Below are 14,208 nucleotides of genomic sequence, written 5' to 3'. Positions count from 1 at the left end.
ACAAGATGTTTAGAGCCGGTATGAATGAATCTTTGCCATACTTCCGTCTTATCATCGTGTAAATCTTAGACTTTCCAGAGTAGTGGCAAATTAATTCAAATCCATACTGGTGGAGAGGGAAGAATAGAAACCAAGACCCTATGGGTGCTCTCTTCTCAGCTCTTTGGGGAGACTGTCCCCGACCCTAGAGGTTACAGTGGGGAGAACAGGGAGGCGCTAGGACCTGGGTGGCGCCTGGCTGAGCCAGGCTCGTGAGGGCGGAGGAGAGGAGAAGGGAGGGGAGGGAAAGGAGGGGTGCTCCGGGGGCGGGGGGAAGTCATTTATGCGGAGCGGGCGCCGCTACCGTCGCCACTCACAGTCGCCGCGCGCTGCTCAGAGCCTGAGGGAGCGCAGCGAGCGGGCGAGCGAGCAAGCGAGTAGCGGGGGAGCCTGGTCGTTGTCTGAGCTCGGGCCGGTCGTCTCCACCGCGCTCCAGGGCCCCCCGAGAGGAACGAGAGGCAGCCGAAGAGTGCAGGAGCGGAGCCCGGAGAGCCCGCGGCTGAGGCGCCAGTCCCACTCCACCTCCTCCTGTGCCAGCCGGGGAGTGCTCGCCCACCGCCCCGCCGGCCCAGAGCCTGTAGCCCGGGTCCCCGCTGTCACAGGGATGGTCTAGGAGCCTGCAAGGGGCTCGCAGCTCCGCTCCGCTCCGCTCCTCTCCCGGACTCTCTGCCTCCTACCGACCGCTCCCGGTTGCGCGCCCCGCCGGCCCAGGCCGGAGAAGTTAGTTGTGCGCGCCGCTTAGCGCGCGAGCCAGCAGCCGGGCGAGCGAAGCTGCGAGGCGCCGGGACCATGGGCTGGGGTTGGAGGAGCCGCTGCTGCTGCCTTGGACGGCGGGACCTGCTGTGCGTGCTGGCGCTGCTCGCGGGCTGCCTGCTCCCAGTGTGCCGGACGCGCGTCTACACCAACCACTGGGCAGTGAAGATCGCTGGCGGCTTCGCGGAGGCCGACCGCATAGCCAGCAAGTACGGATTCATCAACGTAGGACAGGTAACCCAATCCCCGGTGACTCAGGCACTGCACCTAGAAACTAGCTGTTGGGGACTTCTTGTCCCTTTTCCTTGGACCCCTCCCCCTTTTCCAGATGTACTTCTGCAGCTGCAGCCCGAACTCCGGGGCGATGCTCTCGCCCGGTCCTTGCACAATCACACGCATGCCCCGAAGTTGCTGGGGTCCCTGTTTAATTTGTTTTTACAAGCTGTGCGGGACGGGTAGGGTCTTTGGAAAATCTGGGGTGCCTCTGCCCTGACTCAGACTCACCTTGGACCTTTGGACAGTCTGGGAGGGCTACTAACTTGAGGAAACACCCCTGCGAGTAATCGTGGCAGGGAAGATAGAGACCTTTGCGAGGCCAAAGAGTGAGAACGCCTCTGGACCCAACTAGGAGGGGAAAGCCTGGATTAACCTCTTGGGCCACAGAACTGCTGGGCTCTGGTGAGCCTGGAGCGCTTCAACTGGAGCTGGGGTGGGAGGAGAGAGGAAGGGGGCGGGACACCAGAAGGGAAGCACGAATTTAGAGGGGTCCTGGCTGCTGGTTCGCCTGGCTGGGATCCAAATGTGGGCCCCCGGAGCTGGGTGGGGAGGAACCTGGGAGACCTTGAAAACCACTGGCTGGGTTCTGCTAGGGGAACTTCGGAATCTTCTATTGGGGTGGAACGTGAGGTACCCTGTTGCAGCGTGTCGCAGGAATGTTTTGATGAGGTGCCTTTGGTGGGTTTTCGTTCCATTCGCTATCCTGAGGGAAATGCCAATACATTTTTATGGGACCCTAGCCAGCGCTACCGATTTGTATTCTGGCCTAAAAACCCTGGATTTTGTCCTCTTTCCCATGTCCCTACCAGAAACGGGACTGGAGAGTGCTCTGTAAGTGCCCCTCCTAAGGACCTCACAACTTTGAGACTGATCCAAGGAGGGAATCCTGTTGGAGCTCAAATGGGGTTGAGTGTAAAACCCAAGGGCCACAGGGACGTTTTGGCGTGTTCGCATGGTGCCACGGGGCTCCTAGGAAGGTAACCATTGGTGTTGGTGAAGCGAGAGAGCACAGATGATTTCTGAGACCATTTCATTTGAACTCTGTGCGTGCCTAGGATGCTGGGCCAGCCCCCTCCCCGCTCTGGCCACTGGGGGAAAATTCGACTGGGGGAATGAACTCCTTTGCCTGCTTCTAGAAATAAGCTGAGGAGGAGCTGTGCACAGACAGAGGACAGAGAGGGAGGTGTTGCTTTTTACCCTCCTGGAGGGAGGATGTATTCCAGAGAAGCCAGTGGAAGTCTGAGACCAGGGAAAGAAGCATGGTTTATGTCCCTGTCGCTTCTTTGGGTCCCCTGAAGAAGTTAGAGCACCCAGTCAGATTTTGTTATCTGAGTGTCTGCCACCTGCAGGAGAATTACCTCTTGGGGTTCTATCAACCTCTTCCGTGAAAGAAACATGGAGTCCATTCAGGTCTTTTAACCAAACCTTACAGTTTAGCACCGAATAAATCTCAGTAGTGCCTACAGAAAGAACACATCTGTCCAATCTTTCAGGAGACATTTTCAGTTCAGCCAACATTAAGCATCTTCTTTGCCAGCCGCATTTGGAGGCTAAGTTCTCAAAGCCACACTAATTCAAAAACAACCGTGGTGCACAATGGACATAAAACAGACCAGGACACTGGGACAGGAGACTGACCCCAACTGTACAGCCATGATTGGAATCTAAGACTCTGGTCCAGGATGGCTCCTTTGGGGATCTTGTTGCTTAAAGAATCCTTCTATCCAGTGTGCAGAAGGAAAGAGTAAAATCCCCCTTTCCCTGAATTCTAGTTGGTAGCAAATATCCAGTCAATGCTCACTAATATTTGCTTAGAAGGACCTGGACTTGTTGATAATGGGAGGTTTCTCAACTTGCAAGGGTAGAGAGACACACTTCTGTCCTCCTGGACTCAGAATTGAGCTAAGATTGCAGAGTCCAGTCGCCTCTAGTGAGAGGGCTTTGAACAAGCAAACATGCCAGTGTCCTATAACCTCTTCTGACTTTTTACAAATGTCTTTATAGCGAAGAGCCACGGCTTTCCATGTCAAAAGTAAAACCAAGGAAGTTTATATACATACCACTAACTATTGTTTACTGTAGTTTTTACAATCCCATTGTGGAAATAAAGCTCTCCCAGGGGTTACAGAGGAGCCCTGAATTGCTGCAATAGCTAGTGTGAAAAGATCTTCTATTGTACAGAGTAAAACGTTTTCAGGCAAATGAAAGGAGCACAAAGCTTTTGGCTTAGGCGGGGTAAATTGAGTTCCTGCGTGCGCACCATCATGGCACTGTAAAGGGACAATGTATTTTGTATTCATCCTTTACTGCACTGACCTTTTAACACTTTGGCCATCCTTCTGTGATTCTTTCTTTCTAGCAATAAACCGGCCATGGTTCAGCTTAGGGCAGTAAATAATTTGCCAATGTTCCTGGAATGTTTTCATGTTTTGTGCTGGGGGTCCGGGGAGTTCGCTCATGTATCACAAATTCGATCAAGAACTTGCTTATTTATTTCTGAAGTCATTTATGATCCTGGCAGCATGTATATGTATATATTTAGTATGATATCCTAGGCGAGGAAAGTAGTGAATTTTTACCACGGTGAAGCTTACAGTGTTGGCTGCCTACTTAGACTATCAATGCAGTGTTTTGTGTAGCATGTTAGCATTTAAGGGTAAGATTTCTGGCCTGGAGATTTCTGCAGAAAAGTGGAGGTGGATCTCTTTTCTGTTCCGGGAAGATAAGACATACAGAGTAATGGGAGAAGCAATCAAACAAGCAAAAAGGCCCTCTAGAAGGGAGCAGTAATGAGGGTTGTTCTTGCCTCTGGTTATGGAGATAGCATTATGTTTTCTTAGGTTTTATGAATGGTTTATGTTTAAAACTCTGAAGTGATGCCTAGCTATCGTCATTGCTAGTGGTTGTTCTTGTGTCAGAATATATCAAGTTTTGCTTGCTATGTTGGCTGTGGGATGGCTGGAGTTGGCAAACTGAGCTCTGAATAGGAGCCCCTGGAGTATCTAGAACTACCAACCCCTATGGCGTGCCGCAGGGTAGGTGATATGCATGGCTGTTGGCATGCCTGGGGTAAGAAGAAGCAGCCTTTGTCCGCTGCCACTAATTGTATCCTCCGAGTCTTCGAGTTAACAGCCTACTGGTTAGGGAATGGAAATATAAAGGAATAAGGTCAGGTACATGTTATTAATTGTTGGTAGACGAGATCTGTATAGAGAGGAATGAGTTTCTTGTTAATTGAATCTGGGAGAAGATCTCTTGTGAACAGATGGTTTGCGGTGCGCAGTTGCTGTATTTATCCTTCTATGAATTGCCTATAATCATTGATTCCAAGCCGGAGATTACCAATAGCAGCCTTTCTCACCACCAGCCATGTCACGTTTTATGCAGGTTTCCACATGGGTAAAGCCAGCTGGAAGCTACCCTGGGATTTGCTTTACATGGGGCTCCCCCAGTGAGCATGTGGGTGTGAAGACTAGCAAGGCTGTGAGCGGGAAAGTCACTGAACTTAGGGGCACCCCTGTGCCTCTGTCTGTAAGATGATAAACCTTGAGATAACAAAGCAGGGGTCGCTATGCACTGCTCAGCACACAGGCCTGGGGTAAAACGTTCCTTGAATTCGAATCAGAGGGGACAGGTTGAAATAAGTGAGACCTAAATGTTATTTAGATATGGTGAAAGGAGGACTTTTTTTTTTAATGGAAGATATGTAGATGTCAAATAGCTGAGTTAGGTGAGTTTTGTACACGAGGAGAGTGATTTTCTATTTCATTTAAAACTGTTTCAAAAACAGTTTTATGTTGCACTTAAACAATGCAAGCCGATGGCCCTGGATGGTACCATCTTCCCTCATTTACCTTTGCTTGAGATGGAAGGGAAGAAAGGGCAGTATGTAGAGAATGAGGGCTGGGGATAGAGCTTAGTTGATAGTATTGTACAGAGAGCTGAGTGCAGTTCCTAGTACCTCATAAAGTAGGCATGCTGGTGTGCGGATTGGGAGTTCAAGGTCATCCTCATCTATATGCTGAATTTGAGGCCAGTCTGGGCTACATGAGATGCTCTTTGAAACTGAAAATATCTGAAGGACAATTATATCATATTTATGTATATTATAAAGCATTTTGCATTAGCATGTTGTGTTTAATCACATTTGAATTAAAATGTTAAGACTGAATGTCATCTGTACACGTAAACTCAGAATGATTTTCCAGGTAAGTAAAAAATGATCTTGAGCGGGAAGAACCTTGTTCAAAGATGCTGCTGCCTGGTTTCCTGGTTAATTTTGGCCTGTGAATAATAGGATTCTTAAATGCTGATGAGTGTCAGAGAGTGAGTTCTGGGTGTTCATGGCTAGCCCGCTAGGCTGTATGCAAATGGGCTGAGTTTCCCTGGTAAATCTGTAGGCATGTTGTAAGCGGGAGAGTAGATGCATGGCTAATCCCATCTGATCCCTATGTGATACATCTGGCCTTGCACGGGTTAGCTCTTCACAGCCAAGAACCTCAGCCCTGCCTTGGCTAGCCACTCTCACATGGCATGTTTCTCATGAGACTGAACCAGAACAGGGAAACCTGGACTAGAAAAAGCCATCAAAGGCCGTAGCCTGACGATGATGGAGTGTGTGTGGGGGTCTGTTGTATTAACCTCATAGACAAAGAATGGCTTCTATGAGGCCTTTGGGGTTCTGCTTAGCTTTAGAAAAACATTTCTGTGAGCCCCAAAGCCATTGAATTTGCCTTATCACAATCTCTCATGGGCTTCGTTCCAGAGGTTTTAGCTTTAAAGGTCAGCCAAAGAAGCAGGATAGTATGCTGGGAAAATGTCCAGAGAAAGGGAGTCCTGACCCAGAAACACCCCTTGGGATGGGAGGGGTATTTGTGTTATTCGTTCAAGTCCTGTGAGGTAGAGTCTGGATTCTTCCCAAGGCTGAAGCGTCTCCAGGTATTGTTTTGCCTGGCGACCACATCACTCAACTCATGCAGGTTGGTTTGATGACAAGCTGCCTTTGGCTTCCCGTGTCATGAACATGAATGCCTCTGGACGTTCATGCATGCTGGAAGATAGTTGGTGCTTCTGTGTTTGTCCATTTGGGGTTTTATAAAAATAAACACTCTACAGTTAAAAATGAAATTACTTGTGAAGTATTCTCGTTAGTTTCTGCAGAGCACAGCCCTACATCTGAGAGTACCAAAGACAGCAATTAATATCAATAAACGTGTTGATTGAATGAATCCTGAGAGAATAATGAAAGCAGAAAGTAAACAAGAGTATAGGTGTGTGTGTGTGTGTGTGTGTGTGTGTGTGTGTGTGTGTGTGTGTGTGTTTGTTCCTTTGCCTAACTGACCTGGCCCTGGTCCTGGTTTATAAAGTAGGGCACCGCTGTTCAGCTCATTTAGGGTGTTGCTGTTAAAATCAGGAGCACTGATAATGAAGATGGATATTTGGCTAAAACAGTGCACCAAGAGCATTTTCCGTTCTGGAGGGACCCTAGAAAATGACAAGAGCTGCTCACAGGAAAACGGATGAACATTGTGGTTACTGGGGGTCCTGTGGAGCGGAACAGTTGTGATTTTCCAAATTTCTGCGGTCTCCCTTCAGGATGTAATCAGGGACAAAAGGCAGAGGAGCCAGTATTGTGCCTGATTTCCCTAAGAGGAGACTGGGGGCTACCTAAGCTTTTGCCTGAGAGCCATGAATACCGTCTCTTGGTCGGACAGGCCTGGTGTTTACCAATTATGTACAATATAGGGCCTAAAGAATTTTTTTTTCAATAATCAAACTAACAGCCTTTAAGTTTAACACCGCTGTGAATGTGTATGAAAGAATGGTGGGGAAGTAAAGCTTGGAACATTGGAGGCCTCAAAGAAGGCACAGGGAACCATTTCAGATACGGGTGTCCAGAACCCAACCACTGTCACTTAAACACACGAACTGGCAAACAGATGAGTACCCAAAGGGAATTTATTAGTTGAGATAGATCTATTATATGTCTTAGTTCGCAGTTCTGAGAACATGAGGTGAAGTTCTTTGACAGAACTTTATTCATGTGCTCTGTACTTTGTTTTCATAGCAAAGTCTATTCTGATGTAAACTAGCTTCATTAACTACAGCGTTATTTTATCTTATTACAGAAACGGTAGTGAGTTTGACCTTAGGCGCGTTCCCAGTCCAGACAGACAGGTATCTAAGGCAGTCCAGCACGTGTGCCCCAGGGTCAGTTCGTAGACATTTGTGTACCTTCGTCATGTGGGGAACTGTCAGTTCTGGAATCTCCAGCCAAGTGATTTTGTTTTTAAAGAGCGATTGTGGGCTTGTCTAGCTCAGCAGCCAGAGGGGATGGCAATGGCTGTGATTTCTTCATTTCCCCATGTGCGCTTCATTCTCAGGCAACTGTTGTCTACAAAACATCAGAACTCACGTGAGCCTTAGTAATTCTTCTACCCAGTGGTGGCATTGAAACCCCAGAAGGGATATAGTGTGCTCTGACCATGGAATGGGGTCATGTCCCCCATATTTGGGCCAGACGTTTGTCCAAGGGGACAGTGGTTCATGGGTGGGTCATCTTGGGCCACATGTCTAGCTTTGAAGTGCGGGAAATGTTGATCTCTACGAGGCAGTCCAACACTTGGGGAGGGGCCGTTCCCTAAAGGAAAATGAAATTCTATTACTAGAATAAGAGAAAACAGATGTGGGATAGGGAATGACCCCACTACTGATATGATTATATAAGGCCATGAATGCCTAGGCTCTTTCCAACATTACCAGGGAGGATTCATTATATGGATATTCTGTGAGGAGCGAATAAAGCACATGTTGCTTCACAACCATGTAAGTCTCCCCAGACTGGGAGATTGGGAGATATTTTCTGAGACTAGGGATTTTTACTTACAACTATCATTTGGTGGAGCAGTGGCGATCTGCCTGGTTAGTATGGCCCAGCAATGCCTGGGGAGTATTCATAATGGACTGGAGGAAGCAGAGAATAATAACGGTTATTATTAATAATGAAATTGGAAAGATTTGGAAGTTCCTATGGAAGTATACTCAGGTTTTGGTGACTAAACAGAAGTGAGGTTTGAGGGAGAAAGAAGGATGTCAGGGCAGTTGCAATTATCGCCCCGGGACCTGGAGAATGTGGACTCATTTGTGCCATTTGGACAGTCTCCGGGAGCATTTTCAAGGAGAGAAATATAGATTAAGCCTTAGTTTTAAAGAATTTTGTTTAACGTATATTTTAAGATACACGGCATCATGTTTTGGCATATGAGTATGCATGTATGTATGTGTGTGTGTGTGTATCTCTCTCTACATGTATAGATGTATACACACATAATGGTTACTAAAGAGAAGCAAGTAATTCTGTCATTTTTCACATCTCTTCGGAGCCCTTTAATTTGTTTATTAAAATTATTTTATTTAAAAAAATTGTGTTTGGATGTGCCTGTGTGGGTGTATTTGCATATGAGCACAGGTACCTGCAGAAGGCAGAGGCTTCAAGTTCATCTGGACCTGAAGTTACAGGTGGTTGACAGTGAGTGCTGGGGACTGAACTTGGCTTATCCAAGAGCCGTACATACTGTGACCCACGGAGTCATCTCTTCCAGCTTTTTTATTGTTTGACGAGTACCTAAAATCTAGTCGTTTAGCTGGTTTTCAGTGAACAATACCATATTATTTCTTTATGTTGTGCATCAAATCCCTAAGTGTTTCTCATCTTATAGAACGCTGCTCTTTTCGACCTAGGCCTATCAGTTCCTCTTCCTTCTAATCTGTGGTACCTACCATTCTACTGTTTCTGAATAGCTGGCTTTCCTTCCTTCAGATTCTAGAATACAGCTGAGGTCCTCTGCAGTAGGTAGAGGGGCAAGTGTAGTGAACTTTCCAGTGGGTGGCAGAGTATTTAGCCCAGGCAAGAAGTAAGGATCCCTGCAGACAGACTTTACCCCTCATGCAGCTCCGCATGAACTATGGAAGTTTGTAGCAAGGGTGCTGTGGAAATGAATCGCCAAGGTATGACCTATGGCTAGAAAAGAGGGCCTGTGAATATAAGAAGGAGGAATGTTCTCATTCAGTCAGCAAAGGAGGAAGGCGGTGGATGAAGGGGAGAGCAGAGCAGGAAGGTGCAGGCTAAGAGCTCCCGAGAGGGTGTGTCCGCCCAGTTCCAGCTCTGCAGCAGTGAGGTGTGCTGTCAGGAGAATCCAGCGGGATGAGAATGAGCGGTAGTGGGGTCTCCAGAGTTCTTAGCAAGTGCTCTGTTGACAGTGTAGGGAAGTTGGGCTGCAAGGGCTTGCAAAGCAAGGACAAAATCATTACCCGCATTCTGCCTCTACTGACTTTTCTATATGCCTGTCCTCTCCCTCCATCTTTCTCTCATCAAGATACTGTAGTTAGGACATAGATCCAGGACCAAGGATCTTTGAGCCCTAATGCCATTACTTCTAAGCTGGAGGACTCTAGGCAATCACCTTAAGCATTCGGTGCCTCAGTTTCCTCGTGTGTGAAAGGAGATAAGGTTATTCCTCCTTACAGGATTGCTGCGAGGGTTAAAATAGCACCCAACACATTACATTATTAAGAAATAATGTCACTTCGTTTTTTATTAAAAGTTGTTTTAACCCCCATTTACTCATTTTCCTCCACCAATTTCTTTTCATGGGTGCTCTTCCTCTCAAACATGTTAGAAAAGAAATGATGACCACCGTGTGTGTGTATGTGCATGTGCATATTTATACTTTTATCCTTTCACTAGCCAGTGAGATCCTTGAATATAGTTTTGCGCTTCATTTACGCTGCATTTATGTCCCCAGCAGCCAGAACAATAAAAAGCATAGTGGATACGATAGATGGGAGGCACGAAGAGCTTAGGTAGCAGGATGCATTTAAGGAAGGGAGAGAGATGTTGGTGCCTGGCTTCTTGCAGGAATGGAAGGTGAGTGGCAAACAAGAGGTGCTTCTGTTGGTATGGAGAAGAAGTGATCCCATCAGCCCCTGAACAGGTGAAGCTCACCTACGGAGCAGTAGGGACTGTGTGGAGGTGATGTCTGGATGCTCCAGTGTTTAAAATATTTTTAGGAAAGTCATAAAAAAAAGGGCCACTGTAAAATGGATTTCCAAATAGGAACATGGTTTTTTGTTGCTTGCACTTATTGCTCAGTAGGTATCGATTAAACAGACGAGTAAAAGAAATGAACCATTGATTGGTTTTGCATCATTTTGTTCTTCATATCAGAGAGGTAGAATTTACCAGGTTAGAGGGAAGGCAAAAAAGAGTGTGTGGAACTAGGGAGTAGTAGTTCCTGGACACAGGAATAGTCTTGAAATGACTGAGCAGTGTCCGGATGGAGAGGTAGCTGATAGGGACAAAGGAACGGGGTGGATATAGGGCTGTAAATTCAAAAACATATGGATGGCTAGTTCAATAGGCTAATAATTAGAGCCATTCCAGAGGGGCTTTGATGTTGTTGTTTATTTGAAACAGGGTCTCTGTCTGTCCTGACTGGTCTGGAGCTTGGAGTAATCCTCCTGCTTCTGCTCTGCAGTGATGGAATTAGAAGCATCAGCCACTATGCCCCACCCCAGAGGGGTTTTAAGGTGCTACTTATAGCACTTCTGCTTGACGATGAGATCCAAGGTGGGGTCCAAGTGGGTGGTGAGAGATGAGAGAGAGAGAGAGAGAGAGAGAGAGAGAGAGAGAGAGAGAGAGAGAGAGGGAGAGAACAGCGGAGAGCTGGTGAGTTGGGAGGCGTCAATAAATGGAGGCTGAGGAGCTGGAGAGAGTGATCAGCGTGGGTAAGATGAGGATTGAAGTGATTTGTGTTGCTATACCCACTGGGCTGGGGAACGCTACGGTTTCCTCGCATTCCGATTCTCCCTAGATAGCTGTAGGCGTTATCTCTGCTTTTCACTACTGTGCGCTATTATTTTCACTGCAGGTCCTGTACCAACTTAAGGGACAAAGACAGACACACAGGTGATTGCTTTCAATTTCCAATGTGGTTTTTTATTTTCTTATTTGACTTAAAAACTGAGGATTGCGTTGAGCACTCGATATAGAAGAAACAGGGTACACAGAGATCGTAAAAGCAGAAATAATACTTAAAGCTGATTTCTTTATTCTTTCGGTGTTATGACTTCTCCTGGGAGACATGAACAAATGTCTCTACACCCTAGGTAGGGCACACATGACAAACCAAAAAAGCTGGTCTATTTCAGTCTGTTTTATTGAGCCGGGAGTTTATTGGAGTCACGTAGAGGAACATGAGTGAGGGGTTGTTTGCAGGAGTGTGGATGACTCCTGGACAGCTGCATCACCCACCAGAAAGCCCATCCTAGCAGGGGTGACCACTAAAGAAAACTGCATCCCTGAAGCTCTCTGTTGCAAGGAGCCGCTGCTTGTTCATTCCAGCCACCCGGGCTAGCTTTGACCCGAAATAATCACACAGAAACTGTATTAGTTAAAACATTGCTTGGCCCATTAGCTCTAGCTTCTTATTGGCTAACTCTTACACATTAATTTAACCCATCTCTATTAATCTGTACATTACCACAAGGTCATGGCCTACCAGCAAAGTTTCAGCATGTCAATCTTTGGTGATGGATAGATGGCATCCCTCTGACTCCACTGTTCTTTCTCGCAGCATTCAGTTTTGTCTTCCCTGCCTACCTAAGTTCTGCCCTATCAACAGGCTGAGGCAGTTTCTTTATTCATTAATGGTAATCACAACACACAGAGGGGACTCCCACACCAGCTCCCCGTACAATGTCCAGACAGGCCTACTAGATAGCCCTCTTTCTGACTGTTTACTGCTTGGGGAAGGGTTTTGTGAACCTTGTAACTCTTGTGGGTTTCATTAGCTTTTTGAGTGTCATGGGCCTGCTCTTCTTTTCAGAAAAGACCAGTTCAGCTTGGAGGCAATAGCTGTATAACATTTGGTTTTGAGAGACAGGGACTCAGAGTGGAGTTCAAGATTGCCTGCTTTTCATTACCAAGCCCAGGCTGGCCTCAAATTCATAGTGATCCTCCTGTGTCTGCCTCCCAAATGTTGGGGTTGTAGGTCAGGTGTATTCTACTGCACCTGCCTGAAAGAATGAATTTTTAAGTGATATGTACTAAGTTATATGTACTCTGCTCCAGCTTAGGAAGTCATATAGTCTGCTTTCCATCACTGAATTATGGTAGATAATTATAATTCATTCACATGTCACAAGCCTGACCTTTATATACATATTTTATGTAGCACAGTGAAGCAGAATTCTGAACGTGTTGCTTTATGTATTCTTGTTCTGAGTTTTACTGCCTGTAGGATATGGGTTTTAAATTTATTTATAGAGTGTTCTTTCTGTAATGTAGGACCATTTTTCCATGTCAGATGGGTAATATGCTGACGTCAAAACAAGGTGTGAGAGAGGAAAGTCACAAAACGGTGTGGGCATCTATCTAATCATTGTTCTTATGAGTCCGCAAAGATCTGTAGTAGATAACATTCTCAGACTGCTCTATATGGTAGATTAATCTGGTTTGCATTTGTATGTTAATCTGTATGTTAATTTAGAGCTAGAATTGCAAAGGAAGCTTTAGGTTCCTAGTGTAATTTTCTGTGCGTTATCTGAGTGCTTAATTCTCTATTGGGAAAACTATATTTGAATGCCATGCCAGCACTGAAACTCAGGTTTGTTAAAAGTAAGTCTTTCCGTGATGCTTTTTCACAGTGTTCTAGTATTTCTCTCTTTCTCTCTCTCCTTCTCTCAACCTCTCTCCCTGTCTCTCTCCCCCCTCTCTCTATCACTTACACACACACACACACACACACACACACACACACACACACGGGGAGTGTGTATCTGTGTGTGTGTGTGTGTGTGTGTGTTAGGGATAAGGGTGGTCACAAACATGAGTTTCAAAGCCCTCTAAGGAAAAATGATGGGGCTGATTTTTTTGTAATAATATTCACACATAAAAGATTTGATATTTTTCTATAGAGACACTGGTACAGCTGTGAAAATATAGCATTCTCTCCATGTTGATGCTCCCAGGCTTGTGTCTTGTTTTTTCTAGTTAAAGTTTCTCAACTGAGATAAAACTTGGTCATGCACACTAGTTAGAGTGCAGGGATGTGGAGATAATCCCAGAGCCTTTAACATTGTAGGCAGATATCCATAAGTGCATAATGAGAAGGGTACTGATTGCTTGTGCTGGTGTTCCTGGAAGGTTAAACAAGGAAGGGGGCCCTTCCTTGGGCACAATGCATTAGTGCGGAAATTAAGGTCCGCTCTTTGGGTTTAGTCTCGTTAATATAAGAATTTAAAAATGGACTCAGGGGAACTCAAGAATGATTTTTATTAGAGTTGGGAAGTAAACAGCAGGGCAGGCAAGCTGTAAACTGTGGCAGATGTAGATGTGTGTTGAGGGGGATTGGGAGAGGAATCTGCAGAGGGAGAAGGGAGGAGGCCAGTCATGGCTTCTGAGTTAGGTTAGCATGTTCAGCAGTGGAGGTCAGCAAGCAGCCATGTGGCAGCAAACACCTCTGTAGTGGAAGGGGAAGAGAGCTTGAAGGGCTAGAGAAAACATGCTTCAGTGTTGTCCAGTGTCTGAAAGAAAGGTGGGAAAGAAAAAGTTACACTCTTTTGAGTAAGGACGAAGAAAATTGGATGGAGTTAACAGAGGTTCATGGCCATTTCTTCCCAAGGTTTTGTAAGTGATTTTTGGTGTCTTCTTAATCTAAACTACGCAGCAAATTTTCACCTTTTATCCCTTATCACCAGGACTGTTGTAGCTGCACTAAGCTCTCTTACACATGTGTGTGCTCACATGTGTGTGAGGGTGCGTGTGCGTTTGCGTGTGTTGAGGATGGAAGTGACAGCAAGCCTAAATTTCAATGCTTTCTAAGAAAGAAATGGTAGACTACTTAGGATTTGCTACCGGAACCTTGAAAATGCTATGCTAAATGAGACAATCATACTATTCTGTTTATGCAAAATTCACATTTACAAATCTGTTGAAGCAGAAGGGAAAAGCTGATGAGGAATGCTAATCAAAATGCCTTCTAATTGATTGCTATGTCCTCCTTCTATTTTCTGAGAGAGGGTCACATATTCAAGTGACCCCAAACATTGTCGCACAAGGATGATGCTGAACTTCAGATC

General features: G+C 46.0%; 1 protein-coding gene and 1 non-coding gene across 3 annotated transcripts in view; one reads left to right on the top strand and one right to left on the bottom strand.

The window, feature by feature from the left end:
• Positions 1-338: 338 nt before the first annotated feature.
• Pcsk5 (proprotein convertase subtilisin/kexin type 5) overlaps positions 339-14,208 on the top strand; it is a 421,783-nt gene continuing 407,913 nt past the window's right edge. For both annotated transcript variants that reach the window (XM_075973653.1, XM_075973652.1), the window contains exon 1: positions 339-1,026. In XM_075973653.1, coding sequence (XP_075829768.1) covers positions 829-1,026 — 198 coding nt within the window. In that variant the 5' untranslated portion in view covers positions 339-828. The remainder of the gene's footprint in view (positions 1,027-14,208) is intronic.
• Positions 12,429-12,533, bottom strand: LOC142851476 (small nucleolar RNA U13). Its single transcript, XR_012910794.1, has one exon. It is a non-coding gene; the product is annotated as a small nucleolar RNA U13 (small nucleolar RNA).

Source organism: Microtus pennsylvanicus, chromosome 5, assembly GCF_037038515.1.
Source record: "Microtus pennsylvanicus isolate mMicPen1 chromosome 5, mMicPen1.hap1, whole genome shotgun sequence".
In the NCBI taxonomy this organism is placed as follows: Eukaryota; Metazoa; Chordata; class Mammalia; order Rodentia; family Cricetidae; genus Microtus; species Microtus pennsylvanicus.
This window is presented reverse-complemented; position numbering and strand designations above follow the sequence as displayed.